This window comes from Ctenopharyngodon idella, chromosome 19 (assembly GCF_019924925.1).
Source record: "Ctenopharyngodon idella isolate HZGC_01 chromosome 19, HZGC01, whole genome shotgun sequence".
In the NCBI taxonomy this organism is placed as follows: Eukaryota; Metazoa; Chordata; class Actinopteri; order Cypriniformes; family Xenocyprididae; genus Ctenopharyngodon; species Ctenopharyngodon idella.
This window is the reverse complement of record NC_067238.1, coordinates 19,542,687-19,556,117: the sequence shown is the minus strand read 5'-3', so window position 1 is coordinate 19,556,117 and position 13,431 is coordinate 19,542,687. Positions and strand designations below refer to the sequence as shown.

Here is a 13,431-nt window from a genome sequence, read left to right as displayed (position 1 = left end):
AAAAACATTAATAAACAGAGTAAAATTACATTTGTTTTTTAAAAAAACAATTATTTTGTTACAAATTTACATTTTGTTGCCTGGGGACTCTGAAGACCCCAAAGACCCTGAGTGTACTTCCCAAACGAAGACCGCACAAGGGGTAAAAGCTTTACTCACGCTCAAGCCATCCTAGGTGTATATGACTTTCTTCTTTCTGATGAACACAATCTGAGTTATATTAATAAATATCCTGACGCTACCTAGCTTTAATGACAGTGAACTGGACCAGTGAGTATGAGCTGAAGACAGTGCATTCATCCATGAAGTTGAATACGGAAGGCGGTCTGGCGGAAGCTAGTTATTTTACTTTATAACGTGTTAAATATGAATATTTTTCTTAGACCAATGCATCGCTTCAGAAGGCCTTTATTAACCCCCGGAGCCGTGTGGAGTACGTATATGATGGATGGAGGCACTTTTTTGAGTTTCATACTCATTGTTCCCTTACACTGCCATTATAAAGCTTGGATGCGTCTGGATATTTATTAATATAATTATTTTTCTGAGCCCTTTGTCAGGTATTTGTACTTGTCAGTGTCAATATTTCAGCAGAAATCAATCTCACTAGTTGACAGGACAAATCTACCTGCATTCAAACATACACGTTTAGTTTATCAGCTCAGATTTGAACCATTAATCACCCATCACATACTGTGTGTGTGTGTGTGTGTGTGTGTGTGGGTGTGTGTGTGTGTGTGTGTGGGTGTGTGTGCACGCAGTAAGGTCCCATATGAGGAGAGGATCTTCACTGTTCTACGGTGGCTGCAGTTACCAGAGGACAAACGGTAAAATCATCTTCATCATATCACGTGCCTGTATCTGCAGGATCTGTTTTGCTTCATGTCTTTGTTTTCATTTGTCATTTGTTTCAGAACTTGTTCACTCTGACTCCAGTACAAACATCTAAACATTCTTAAATCAAGATACATTTCATCATGATCATGTTCAGCTGTAGCTTCATCGTTCACCTGTGTGTTTCTGCTGTTCTTGGTCCTGTAGGCCGGATTTCTTAACGGTGTACCTGGAGGAGCCTGATAGTTCTGGACACAGTTTTGGACCCGTCAGCGGAGGAGTGAGAACACACACACATACACACATACACACCTACACACTCACACACTCACACATAGTCACTCACACTCACACACACACTTGTGTTCATCCTTCCATTAAAAAGATGACCAACTTCATCTGATGTTGTCTAGGGATGGGAAACATGGGTTCGCAGGGTTCGCGATCCAAGGCCAGAAGTGTCTCTGGCAGTGTGGGCAGATCAAGTGAGCTGGGGTGCTCTCTGTCATTTGACTGTTTCCTGCTCGGGCTTTGTGTGCAGCCCTTTTTTCTTTGCTGTCTCAATGTGTAGCTGCTCTGAGAGCGTGGCCCCTATGGTTACAGCAAGGCGCCAGGCTGAGGGTTTTAGGACAAGGTCTTCCCATGAAGAGCGATCAAAACCAAAGTCTTTCATTGAGGCTTTTAAAGTCTCTTTGAACCTCTTTTTCTGTCTGCCTTGAGAACATGCTGCCATTTTCAGCTCTCCATATAGGATGCGTTTTGCTAGGCATTGGCTGGACATTCTCACAATGTGTCCAGCCTAAGCGGAGCTGAGATTTGGGCATGCTTATCCATTCAAGTATTTCTGTGTCAGGGACTTTGTCCTGCCACTTCACTTTCAACAGTTTGCGGAGGCTGTAGAGCTGGAAGCGGTTCAGCTTGCTGGCATGTCGTAAAGGAGGGCAAACAGGACTACGGCTCTATAGACCTTCAGCTTGGTGGTCAGGCTGATCCCTTTTCGTTCCCACACTGATGAACGAATTCTGCCAAAGGCAGCACTGGCCTTGGCTACTCTAACGGCTGTTTCATTGTCAATATGCACGTTGCATGAAAGGGTGCTCCCCAGGTAGGTGAACTTGCTGACAGCGTCTAGTTCAGTGTCAGGGTCAGTGTCTTGGAAGCATCTGTCAACATTGCAGAAAACATCATGCTGAACAGTGTGTTTGTAACTGGTAAGGGAGCAGATGGGTCTCCATCATCAAGTACACGAACCTGCATGCCATCATGCAGAACTGGCGTACTATGCAAATGAATCTTTTGGGGCACCCAAACTTGCTCAGGATCTTCCAGAGCCCCTCACGACTCTCACGAGTCAAATGCATTGGTTAAATCCACGAACGTGGTGTAGAGATCAATGTTTTGTCCATGGCACTTTTCTTTTTAGCCGGCAAATATCATGTCTACTGTTCTTCATTATTTCCTAAAGCCACACTGGCTCTCGGGGAGTAGGTCTTGCTCTAGGTGCGCGGTGAGTCGGTTCAGGAAGATTCTTGTGAGGATTTTTCCGTGATGCAAAGGAGTGAGATTCCTCTGTGGTTGTCGCACATCTGTTTGGTTCCTTCACATTTGTAGAGGTGCAAAATGGTGGCATCCTTGAAGTCTTAGGCAGTGGTCTCAAACTCAATTCCTGGAGGGCCACAGCTCTGCACACTTTAGCTCCAACCAGCTTCAACTCACACCTGCTTGGAAGTTTCTAGTAATCCTGAAGACCTTGATCAGGTGTGTTTGATTAGGGTTGGAGCAAAACTGTGGCCCCCCAGGAATTGAGTTTGAGACCACAGTCTTAAGGGATAGTACCTTGTGCCCACATTGTTTGGAGTAGTTCTGTTAGCTTGTTGTCCAGGCATGGTCCAGAAGCTTTGTAGATCTCGGATGGTAATGCATCAGCTCCAGAAGCTTTGCTATATGACTGCTGGTTGATGGCTTTGTCAACTTCTGACATTATAAGAGGGGTGTCTGGGTCCTCATTGACATCAAACTATGACGCTTCTTCACAGTTGTGGGATGGATTGTTGAGGACTGCATCTAAATGCTCTGCCCACTGCTCAATTATCTGGGATTTCTCTGTGAGCTGTGTTTTTCCATCAGCAGCGAAATTTGAGATGAGCTTGCAGGTTGGGGTCCATACACTTCCTTGGAGTCGTAAAAACACCAGATGTGGTTCATTTGTTCGCTGTTGTCATCAAACCAGTCTTGATGTTTTCTCTTGCTAGGACCAAGTGATCCATAATCAGAGGCATAGACTGTGTTGTGAAAGGTGGCCCAGCTGTCCTCGATGTTGTCAGTGATCTGGATGTTGACAGCCAAGTTTCCCAGTTCTTCTGTCAGCTACTGCTTGGTCTCTGACTTCTTCAGCTTTGAGATGTCCAGACTCTTTGGTGCAGTCTTCCCTTGCGGTCATCTCTTTGGGAGGATTCTCAGGTTCATCCTGCTGATGATGAGTCTGTGGTCAGTCCAACAGTCAGCTTTGTCCCTCTTCCTGACGATGACGAAGTCGATGAGATGCCAGAGCTTAGAGAGTGGATGCATCCATGATGTCTTGGTGCGGGCAGGGAGGCAAAAGGTTGTGTTGGTAATTATCAGCTCATGTTCAGTGCAGAACTGTTTTAAAAGGAGATCATTGGGTTTGCACTTCCCTATACCATGTCTGCCTATTACTCCTTCCCAGGCATAGAAATCTGTGCCTACTTGGGCATTGAAGTCGACAAGGATGATGAGGTTTTCTGATTGCAGGGTTGATGAAACCAGTCTGTGGAGGTCCTTGTAGAACTTCTCCTTGGCATCATCTGGGTTGGTCAGGGAGGGGGCATACGAGCTGATCACAGAGGCTTGCTTCTTTCCGGGCAGTAGGAGTTTCAACGCCATGAGCCGGTCGTTTACTCCACTGGGGAGACTGGACAGTTTCTTGACTAAGTTATTCTTGATGGCGAAGCCGGCTCCAACCTCACATCAGTTGTTTTTAGCACTGCCACTCCAGAAAAGTGTGCAGCCTGCTCCAATCTCATTCAGTTGTCCTTCCTCTGCGAGGCGAGTTTTGCTAAGAGCGGCAATGTCGGCATTGTATCGAGCCAGCTCTCTGCCCACCAGGGCTTTTCTTCTTTCTGGTCTATCCACTTGAGCTTTGTCCATCAGAGTGCACACATTCCATGCACCAAAGGTGAGAGGAGACACCTTGAATTTCTTGTTCTTTTTCTTGTAGTTGCTACCGCTGCTACCCACCAGCTGCGGCAGGCTGGTCAGGCATTGGGTGAGGTGTGCAATTTTTAGGACACCTTTTCTAGTCCCCTGCTCAGGCTGCGAAGATGAGCAGTGCGATCCTGAAAAGGGCTGCTCCGTCGCTCAGGGCAATGCTGAAAGCTAATACCAACCCTGTTCCAGTGGAAGACAACCCTACGGCCTGAGCCACCTGTGTACAGGTTTGCGACTACAGCTCCCAGCACATCCACACCTGCCGCTTTGACTCTCACCCATCGCCACAGGGCCGCCCGGGTCCAGTGGCAAGTCAGGAGTCAAGACAACTGGGGGAGGAACAGGGTGCAGTGGATAACCATAAGCATTGCTACGTGTCTGCTGACCTCTTTGTAGCACTCCACAGTGCATTGCTGGATCTGGTGGTGACTTTCACGCAGTCTGCCAGATCCAGTCTTCTAATGCTTGGGTAGACAAGTCACACACACACTCACTTTCTCAACACACACACTCACTCTCACGCACACACACACATTCACACACATTGAAACTGTAGAAAAGATACAACATTGAGCTGTTGTGAGATGTGTGTAATAGTTGTTAAATACGATTTTAAAAATTATGTGTTTTCATGTTTATTTTTGTTATTTTGTGAAAAGGTTTAATGTTACAAGTTTACTGTTTTTACCTGATTTTTCCATAGTGTGATTTTTGGTGAAATGTATTGAATTGGGTCAATGATGCAAAATTAAATGATCATCAATGATCGTGCCCAGAATTTTAACATAATACAAGTGTTTAGTAGTTACACACACACACACTGTGTTTATGGTAGTAGTTTGGATACAGCTGATGATGTTCCTCTCACATCACTTCCTGTCTGACATATGAAGGTCAGAAGCAACAGATGGTGTTGATCTGATTTCAAAAATGGCTTTAAAATGCTGATTTGTGATGGAAAAAAACATTCTGCATTAATACATATGCTGACGTGTGTGTGTGTGTGTGTGTGTGTGTGTGTGTGTGTGTGTGTGTGTGCGTGTGTGTAGCTAATCATGGCTCTGCAGGGTGTGGACAGAGTCATCGGTCAGCTGATGAACGGCCTCAAGCAGCTCAACCTTCATCAGTGTGTCAACATCATCATCGTCGCAGATCATGGTAACACACACACACACACACACACACACACGTTTAGCCATGAAGAAACACTCCATGTGCAAATGTGGTGTGTGTGTGTGTGTGTGTGTGTGTGTGTGTGTGTGTGTCTGTGTGTGTGAGCAGGGATGGAGGAGACCAGCTGTGAGCGTAAAGAGGCTCTTCAGGATTTTGTGGGTGATGTTGATCATCTGTATGTCAATGAGGGTCCGTTTGGACGAATCAGAGCAAAAGACAAAACATACACTTGTAAGTGAAACGCAGTTCAGAACAGACCTACACTGAAAAAAATTTGATATAGAAACAATTTTCACTCAGAAATTGCTAGTAAATTTCACAATTAATTATAAAGGAATGGCAAGACATATTGAATTAAAAGTGAAACTTTTATGTAGAAAGTATTTAGTATTTTCTTGTAAAATGTACTATAATAATTTTTGTTTTATTTACAACTACAAGAAAATCTTTTTTTTTTTACAGTGTATTTTGCACTTTAAGTCAAGTTTGTATATGAATTTAAGGCCTGTTCACACCAAGACGAATACTATAGCAATAAAGATATCGGTTAAAAAAAAATTCTATAGAAGTAAATATAGAAGAATAGCACATCACAACTAATAAAAATTGCTAGTAAATTTCACAATTACTTACAAAGTAATATCAAGTAACTAATTCAATTAAACATGACATTTTGATGACTGAAATTAATTTTCTTGTACAATTTTTCTCCAATAATCTTTGTGAGTGACGTGTATGTGAATAACCGTGTGTGTGTGTGTGTGTGTGTGTGTTCGACAGTGGACGCGGCTGCGCTCGTGGCAAACATGTCGGTGAGTGTCACTGCATACTACAGTATTAACTACATACTCCCTGCTGTTGTTTAAGTATTCAGATTCAGACTCACAGATCTCGTCATGCGGCATATTTAATTCACCCATTTATCATCTCAGACATAAATAGCTATTTTGTATTTTTAATAATTTTAAATTTAGTTTAAGTCAAGATTATATTGTGCTTTATACAATAGAGATTGTTTCAAAACAGCTTTACAGTAATTAACCCACATTTATTATTTTCTAGCATAAAATATTTTGTATTCACAAAAACACTTAAAAGATAAAACTTAAGAATTAGAATTACTATAAAACCTTAAGTGGTCTTAAATCCACAAAGCTAGAGCCTGTCATTTTATTATTAATATCTTAATAAAAAATGTTAAAGAAAATATTTCAAAACAAGAATTTTCTTATGACCATTGATCTCAAGAACTTTCTTAAAGGTTAAGAAAGATTTTTTCTTCGGAAGATTTTAGTGAATCTAGAGGATATTAAAATTACATGCTGTACAATCCTGAACACAGCAGGAGAATGAACATGTTTCAGCATGTGTGTGATGATAAAACAGTCAGACATCTGGAGTGTTTATTCTCTGTGTTTTGTAGCGTGCTGAATCTGCAGACTGGTTTGTGAGTGTGTGTTGATGCTGTGCAATGAGTGTGTGTTGATGCTGTGCAGTGAGTGTGTTGATGCTGTGCAGTGAGTGAGTGAGTGAGTGAGTGAGAGTGTGTGTGTGTGTGTGTGTGTGTGTGTGTGTGTGTGTGTGTGTGTGTGTGTTGCTGTGCAGTGAGTGTGTGTTGATGCTGTGCAGTGTGTGTGTGTGTGTGTTGATGCTGCAGTGAGTGTGTGTTGATGCTGTGCGGTGAGTGTGTTGATGCTGTGCAGTGAGTGTGTGTTGATGCTTCAGTGAGTGTGTTGATGCTGCAGTGAGTGTGTGTTGATGCTGCAGTGAGTGTGTGTTGATGCTGCAGTGAGTGTGTGTTGATGCTGCAGTGAGTGTGTGTTGATGCTGTGCAGTGAGTGTGTGTTGATGCTTCAGTGAGTGTGTTAATGCTGTGCAGTGAGTGTGTGTTAATGCTGTGCAGTGAGTGTGTGTTGATGCTGCAGTGAGTGTGTGTTGATGCTGTGCAGTGAGTGTGTGTTGATGCTGCAGTGAGTGTGTGTTGATGCTGCAGTGAGTGTGTGTTAATGCTGTGCAGTGAGTGTGTGTTGATGCTGTGCAGTGAGTGTGTGTTGATGCTGTGCAGTGAGTGTGTGTTGATGCTGCAGTGAGTGTGTGTTAATGCTGTGCAGTGAGTGTGTGTTAATGCTGTGCAGTGAGTGTTTGTTGATGCTGTGCAGAGAGTGTGTGTTGATGCTGTGCAGTGTGTGTGTGTGTGTGTGTGTGTGTGTGTTGATGCTGCAGTGAGTGTGTGTTGATGCTGTGCGGTGAGTGTGTTGATGCTGTGCAGTGAGTGTGTGTTGATGCTTCAGTGAGTGTGTTGATGCTGCAGTGAGTGTGTGTTGATGCTGCAGTGAGTGTGTGTTGATGCTGTGCAGTGAGTGTGTGTTGATGCTGCAGTGAGTGTGTGTTAATGCTGTGCAGTGAGTGTGTGTTGATGCTGTGCAGTGAGTGTGTGTTGATGCTGTGCAGTGAGTGTGTGTTGATGCTGTGCAGTGAGTGTGTGTTGATGCTGTGCAGTGAGTGTGTTGATGCTGTGCAGTGAGTGTGTTGATGCTGTGCAGTGAGTGTGTTAATGCTGTGCAGTGAGTGTGTGTTGATGCTGCAGTGAGTGTGTTAATGCTGTGCAGTGAGTGTGTGTTGATGCTGCAGTGAGTGTGTTAATGCTGTGCAGTGAGTGTGTGTTGATGCTGCAGTGAGTGTGTGTTGATGCTGTGCAGTGAGTGTGTGTTGATGCTGCAGTGAGTGTGTGTTGATGCTGCAGTGAGTGTGTGTTGATGCTGTGCAGTGAGTGTGTTGCTGTTATTGTGTTCCAGTGTAAACAGCCTCAGCAGCAGATCAAGCCGTACCTGAAGCATCAGCTGCCCAAACGCTTCCATTACGCCAACAACAGACGCATCGAAGACGTGAGCGTCCTGGTGAACCCGCGCTGGCTCTTTGAGAGGTACAAATTAAATTAAATTGATCAAAAGTGACAGCAATGATATCGATAATGTTACAAAAGACACTATTTCAAATAAATGCGGTTCTTTAAAAAAAAACTGAAAAATAAAATGTATCACAGTTTCCACAAAAATATGAAGCAGCACAACTGTTTTCAACATTGATAATAATCATAAATGTTTCTTGAGCAGCAAAGTCATCATATTAGAATGATTTCTGAAGGATCATGTGACACTGAAGACTGGAGTAATGATGCTGAAAATTCAGCTTTGATCACAGGAATAAATTACACTTTACTATATATTCACATAGAAAACAGCTGTTTTACATTGTAATAATATTTCACTGTTTTTACTGTATTTTTTTAACAAATAAATGCAGCCTTGGTGAGCAGAAGAGACTCTTTCAAAGACATTAAAATATCATTATTATTCCAAACTTTTGAGCAGTAGTGTTTGTTCACTAGCACACATTCTGACTGTTGCTGCAGGTACCCAGGGTCTCTCACATTCTGCTCCGGAGGAAATCATGGATATGATAATGACATCTACAGCATGCAGGTGTGTGTGTATGCGTGTGTGTGTGTGTGTGTGTGTGTGTGTGTGTGTGAGAGAGATAGAGAGAGAGTGAATAAGTCTAAATGCACTTTTGGACAGATTTATGAATGAGTCAGCTCTATTTGCCTGTATGTCAGGCTCAGTCAGCAGATTTGAGTTGTCATTTTCACAGAAACTGTGATTTGCATAATTGTGATATATTTTACACGCATATTTTTTTCAGTTGTCATGTTTCTGCTTGAGTCTGTTGTGAAAGTCTGCTAATGTGTTAATCTTTGACCAGTTTTACTCAGTTTTGTCAGCAAGTTTATGAAGCCTAGTGTTTTAAATTCATTTTAAAGCATTTTAAAATCTGTAGATCATGGCACAAGCAGCACTAGATCATAGGTTCGATTCCCAGGGAATGCATGAGTTGAAACAATGAATGTATATCTTGAATGTGATTTGAGTCACTTTGGATAAAAGCGTCTGTCCAATGCATGAATGTAAATGTTAAGAGTCATGTTGTATATTCCAGCATTATGTTGTTCATTTCTCTGTCTTTCTCAGGCCGCTTTTCTCAGTTTTGGACCTAAATTCCTGTTTCAGACGGAAGTGGAGCCGTTTTCCAACATTGAGCTGTACAACCTCATGTGTGGTACAAAACCCCACAAAACACGTCAAGTCTGTCTTTATTTATAGAGCACATTTACAGTCATGTGAAAAAGAAAGGAAACTCTTTATGATATTTTATTAACAAAGTTCGGGAGGAACACATTCAAATGATCTACCTAATCATCACATCACTCCAACCAGCAGTCATCAATCAGCAATCAACATGTCTACCCAATCAGCATGAGTGGAGACCTATATATAAAGGCAGTCGACTCACCTATGTTTTTTTTTTTTGACCGTTTTCAGCATTTGGCCACGCCCTACGTTCCCAAAATGTCCGAAATCGAGCTCATCCTGGCCGATGAAGAATATTTCATCCTCGAGAAATCTTTGCCACAATCCTCTGGCCTAGGAGCGATTATCCTCCGCCTAGCACTGCCGCCGATCCCTCGGCGCTATCTCGCGAGCGTCAACCCAAACAAATGGGTCCCAGCACGACGAGGCCTACCCTCGCCACCACGGGCAAAATAACCACGATCTCCTTCCCCGTCTTTCTCTTCTTCGGCCCATTAAATCATTCCTGCCAAAGAGAAATGGACAGTAAGGCTTGTCGAGCACCAAGCTCGCATTTAAATTGTTTCTGTACTAATTATTTGCTGTTCTAACAAGCGCGCTGTACCTCGCACTTTACGTGCAGTCAGGTCGCACACAGAATCAGCAATGTCCTGTGATTTATCAACAAATTGATTAGAAACTGAAAATGATATACCACATATGTTTTTCTGTTTTAAGTCATTTAAACCCACAGTTTCATCTTTGGTAAAGAGACGCTGCACAGACTGGTAGGACAATTCATACAAGCGTTCGTTCTCACTAAAAGCTTTCAAATAATTATAATACCGTTCCACTTCATCTGTATCTTTTTCAGGACGATAAGAAATCGGCAAGTAATGTAAAGACCCATAGACAGATAATGGAAATAAATCTATGTTGAGGGTTCTTACACAGTTTGGAAAGTATGGTATTTTGATTTGAGTAATTGTTTAGTGATCCTTTAGCGAGAGTTGACCACTATTGAATAAATTCAAGGCGCACATTTTTATTATGCAAAGCTCTTTGTCTTTTACCATAAGCAAGTCTCTTTGAACTTAATTAAATGTGTGTGTGCCACGCAAACCAGCAACAGATAACGGAACAAACTATCATATAAATCAGACTGTACTTTGCTGTTTGATGATCATCCAACATCAAACAATGATTACAGTATCAAACTGAAGTGTCATAGGTGAACATGCGTGTGTTATAGCACGTTTTAGGCTTCTCATCATGTAAGTGTAATCACTTTCAGGAAACTTATAAAAAATAAATAAATAAGAATATTACAAAATGTTTAATAATCGATCTATCAGCTCGCATGGATTCCAGTTGCCTAGGTTAAAACCATGGGTCCAGCCACATCCATTGAATTCTGGGCATTAACTTGGATATAGTTCATTTCCAGGGCTTACTGCACAAGGAAAAATCGGTAGGAATTCTGGTCTCGTCCACTTTCCTAGACAGTCTAAACTTTCCTATAAACGTGAACTACTATCTTTGCTCAGCCACTTAAACTTCATGATGTATATAATCCTGCAAGGCCGCACTAGAAGATCCTTCATGCTCCCATAGGAGCTCAGTTTCTTTGGGAAAATTCTCCGCTGCCGCAGCAGTGATGCTCCTTTATGCTCCCGCAGAAGCTCAGTTTTTCTGGAAATTTACACTGCCACAGCAGTGATGTTCCTTCATGCTCCCACAGGAGCTTAAGAATCGTAATCACTAAAATTTAAATGATACCCAACCTTAATTATCATGATCATCATCGGTCACCATTTTCTTCATCGTCATCGTATCATTATCTCAATCATCATCATCACGCTCCCACAGGAGCTCTGTTTTCTCTGGAAAAATTTCTCCGCTGCAGCAGTGGTGCTGCTTCACGCCTCAGCTCCCGCAGGAACTCACCTATGTGCAACTTTCCACAGCCGACTACCAGCGAGATTCACCTTTCTGATACCATGATCAAACGCTCACAACGCAAGAAGCCCTCCCGATCCAGTGACTAACCCCTCCCTACGATTAGCACACTTTCAGCTTCGCACTCTGCAAGTTTTTGGGGGTTATCAACATCATTTCCGGCTGCTGTCCCACGTTAGTTGCAACTTTTTGGGGGGAGTACTCTGGGTTCGGGCCAAATACCAAGCTTGGAGCCCTCTCCTCGGACAGCACGCCAAATACGCATACTACTACTATCTGATATGCATACTATTAGCTATCTGATTATTTGTAAGTGTGAATTTGTAAATGAACTCTTTTGGACATAATAAAGAATCATCTGGTCTTTAGCAACCTCAGATGAACAACAACACATGACATATTACACTGTCATTATTTAGCAGAAATAAAGTCAAAATGGAGAAGCCATGTGTGACAAAGTAACTATGATTCAGTTACTTGTTGAGCCACTTTTAGCAGCAATAACTTGAAGTAATCACTTCCTATATGACTTTATCAGTCTCTCACATCATTCTGTGTGATTTTTGGCCCGCTCTTCTTTACAGCGTTGCTTCAGTTCATTGAGGTTTGTGAGTAATTGTTTATGCACAGCTCTCTGAAGGTCCCGCCACAACATTTCAATCTGGATGAGGTCTGGATTTTGACTGGGCCATTGAAACACCTTGATTTTTTTCTTTTTCAGACATTCTGCTGTAGATTTGCTGGTGTTCTTGTGATCATCGTCCTGTTGAATGACCCAATTTTGGCCAAGCTTGAGCTCTCGGACGGATGGTCTCACATTTGACTCTAGAATACTTTGGTATACAGAGAGGTTCATGGTCGACTTAGTGACTGAAGGTGCCCGCAGTTCCTGTGGCTGCAAAACAAGTCCAAATCATCAGCCCTCCACCAGCGTGATGGACAGTTGGGATGAGGTGTTTGTGCTGATATGCTCTTTTGGTTTTCTGTGCATTATGGACAAACATCTCCACTTTGGTCTCGTCTGTCCAAAGGTCTTTGTTTGAGAAGTCTTGTAGTTTGTTCAGATGCAACTGCCATGTTATTTAAAGAGAGAAGAAGTTCTCCTGCCAACCCTTACAAACATGCCATACTTGATCAGTCTTTTTCTGATTGTACTGTCATGAACTTTAACATTTAGCATGTTAACTGAGGCCTGTAGAGTCTGAGGTGTTGTTCTTGGGTGTTTTGCGATGTCTCTGAGCATTACATAGTCTGATCTTGGGGTGAATTTGCTGGGACGTCCACTCCTGGGAAGATTGGTGTCTGTTTTGAATGTCTTCCACTTGTAAATAATCTTCTTCACTGTAGAATTATCAAATTCAAATTGTTTGGAAATGGCCGTATAACCTTTCTCAGATTGATGGCAGCGACAATTGCTTTTCTATGATTATTGCTGATGTCTTTCTTTTTTGGCATTGTGTTAACACACACCTGAAGGCTCCAGACACTCAAACCACCAGAACTTCTGCTTTTATAGAGTTCATCACACTTGATAATGATCAATTAATAAAATGCATTTGATTAGCAGTGTCTGACTGACACTGACCCTTTTCATTCCTATGGAAACAGTAAGGGTGTACTTTGTTTGTCTCACGTGGCTTCTCCATTTGGCTTTATTTTTGTTCAAGGGGTCCTTGATTATTATTTTTTAACTTTAGTTAGTGTGTAAAGTTGCTGTTTGGGCATAAACAACATCTACAAAGTTACGACGCTCAAAGTTCAATGCAAGGGGAGATATTTTCCTTTACAGAAATTGCTTTTTAAGGACTATAACAAACGGCTGGTAGGGACTACAACGAGCTTCTTCCTGGGTTGGTAAATGGTAAAATTTACATAAACCCCGCCCCCGAGAACACACAACAAAGGGGGCGGGGCCATGTTGGGCTGCTTTAGAGAAGAGGAAGAGTTGTTGTAGTAGAGTGTTGTTGACATGCCGTCATTTTACGCCGGACTGCTTCACAAACGAGGGTCAATTCAACACTGGATTTGCACAAAAGATTAACATGACGGCACATGCTAGTGGATGAGTTGAATCAACTCCACAGCAACTACATAAATTTATCCACTAACC

At 42.4% G+C, this 13,431-nt stretch overlaps 1 protein-coding gene across 2 annotated transcripts in view; it reads left to right on the top strand.

Moving 5' to 3' along the window:
- The window catches only part of LOC127500915 (venom phosphodiesterase 1), a 36,133-nt gene that overhangs the window by 15,260 nt on the left and 7,442 nt on the right, over positions 1–13,431 (top strand). For both annotated transcript variants that reach the window (XM_051872524.1, XM_051872525.1), the window contains exons 10-17: positions 762–827; positions 1,042–1,114; positions 5,112–5,220; positions 5,344–5,466; positions 6,016–6,047; positions 8,031–8,158; positions 8,648–8,717; positions 9,264–9,351. In XM_051872524.1, coding sequence (XP_051728484.1) covers positions 762–827; positions 1,042–1,114; positions 5,112–5,220; positions 5,344–5,466; positions 6,016–6,047; positions 8,031–8,158; positions 8,648–8,717; positions 9,264–9,351 — 689 coding nt within the window. The remainder of the gene's footprint in view (positions 1–761; positions 828–1,041; positions 1,115–5,111; positions 5,221–5,343; positions 5,467–6,015; positions 6,048–8,030; positions 8,159–8,647; positions 8,718–9,263; positions 9,352–13,431) is intronic.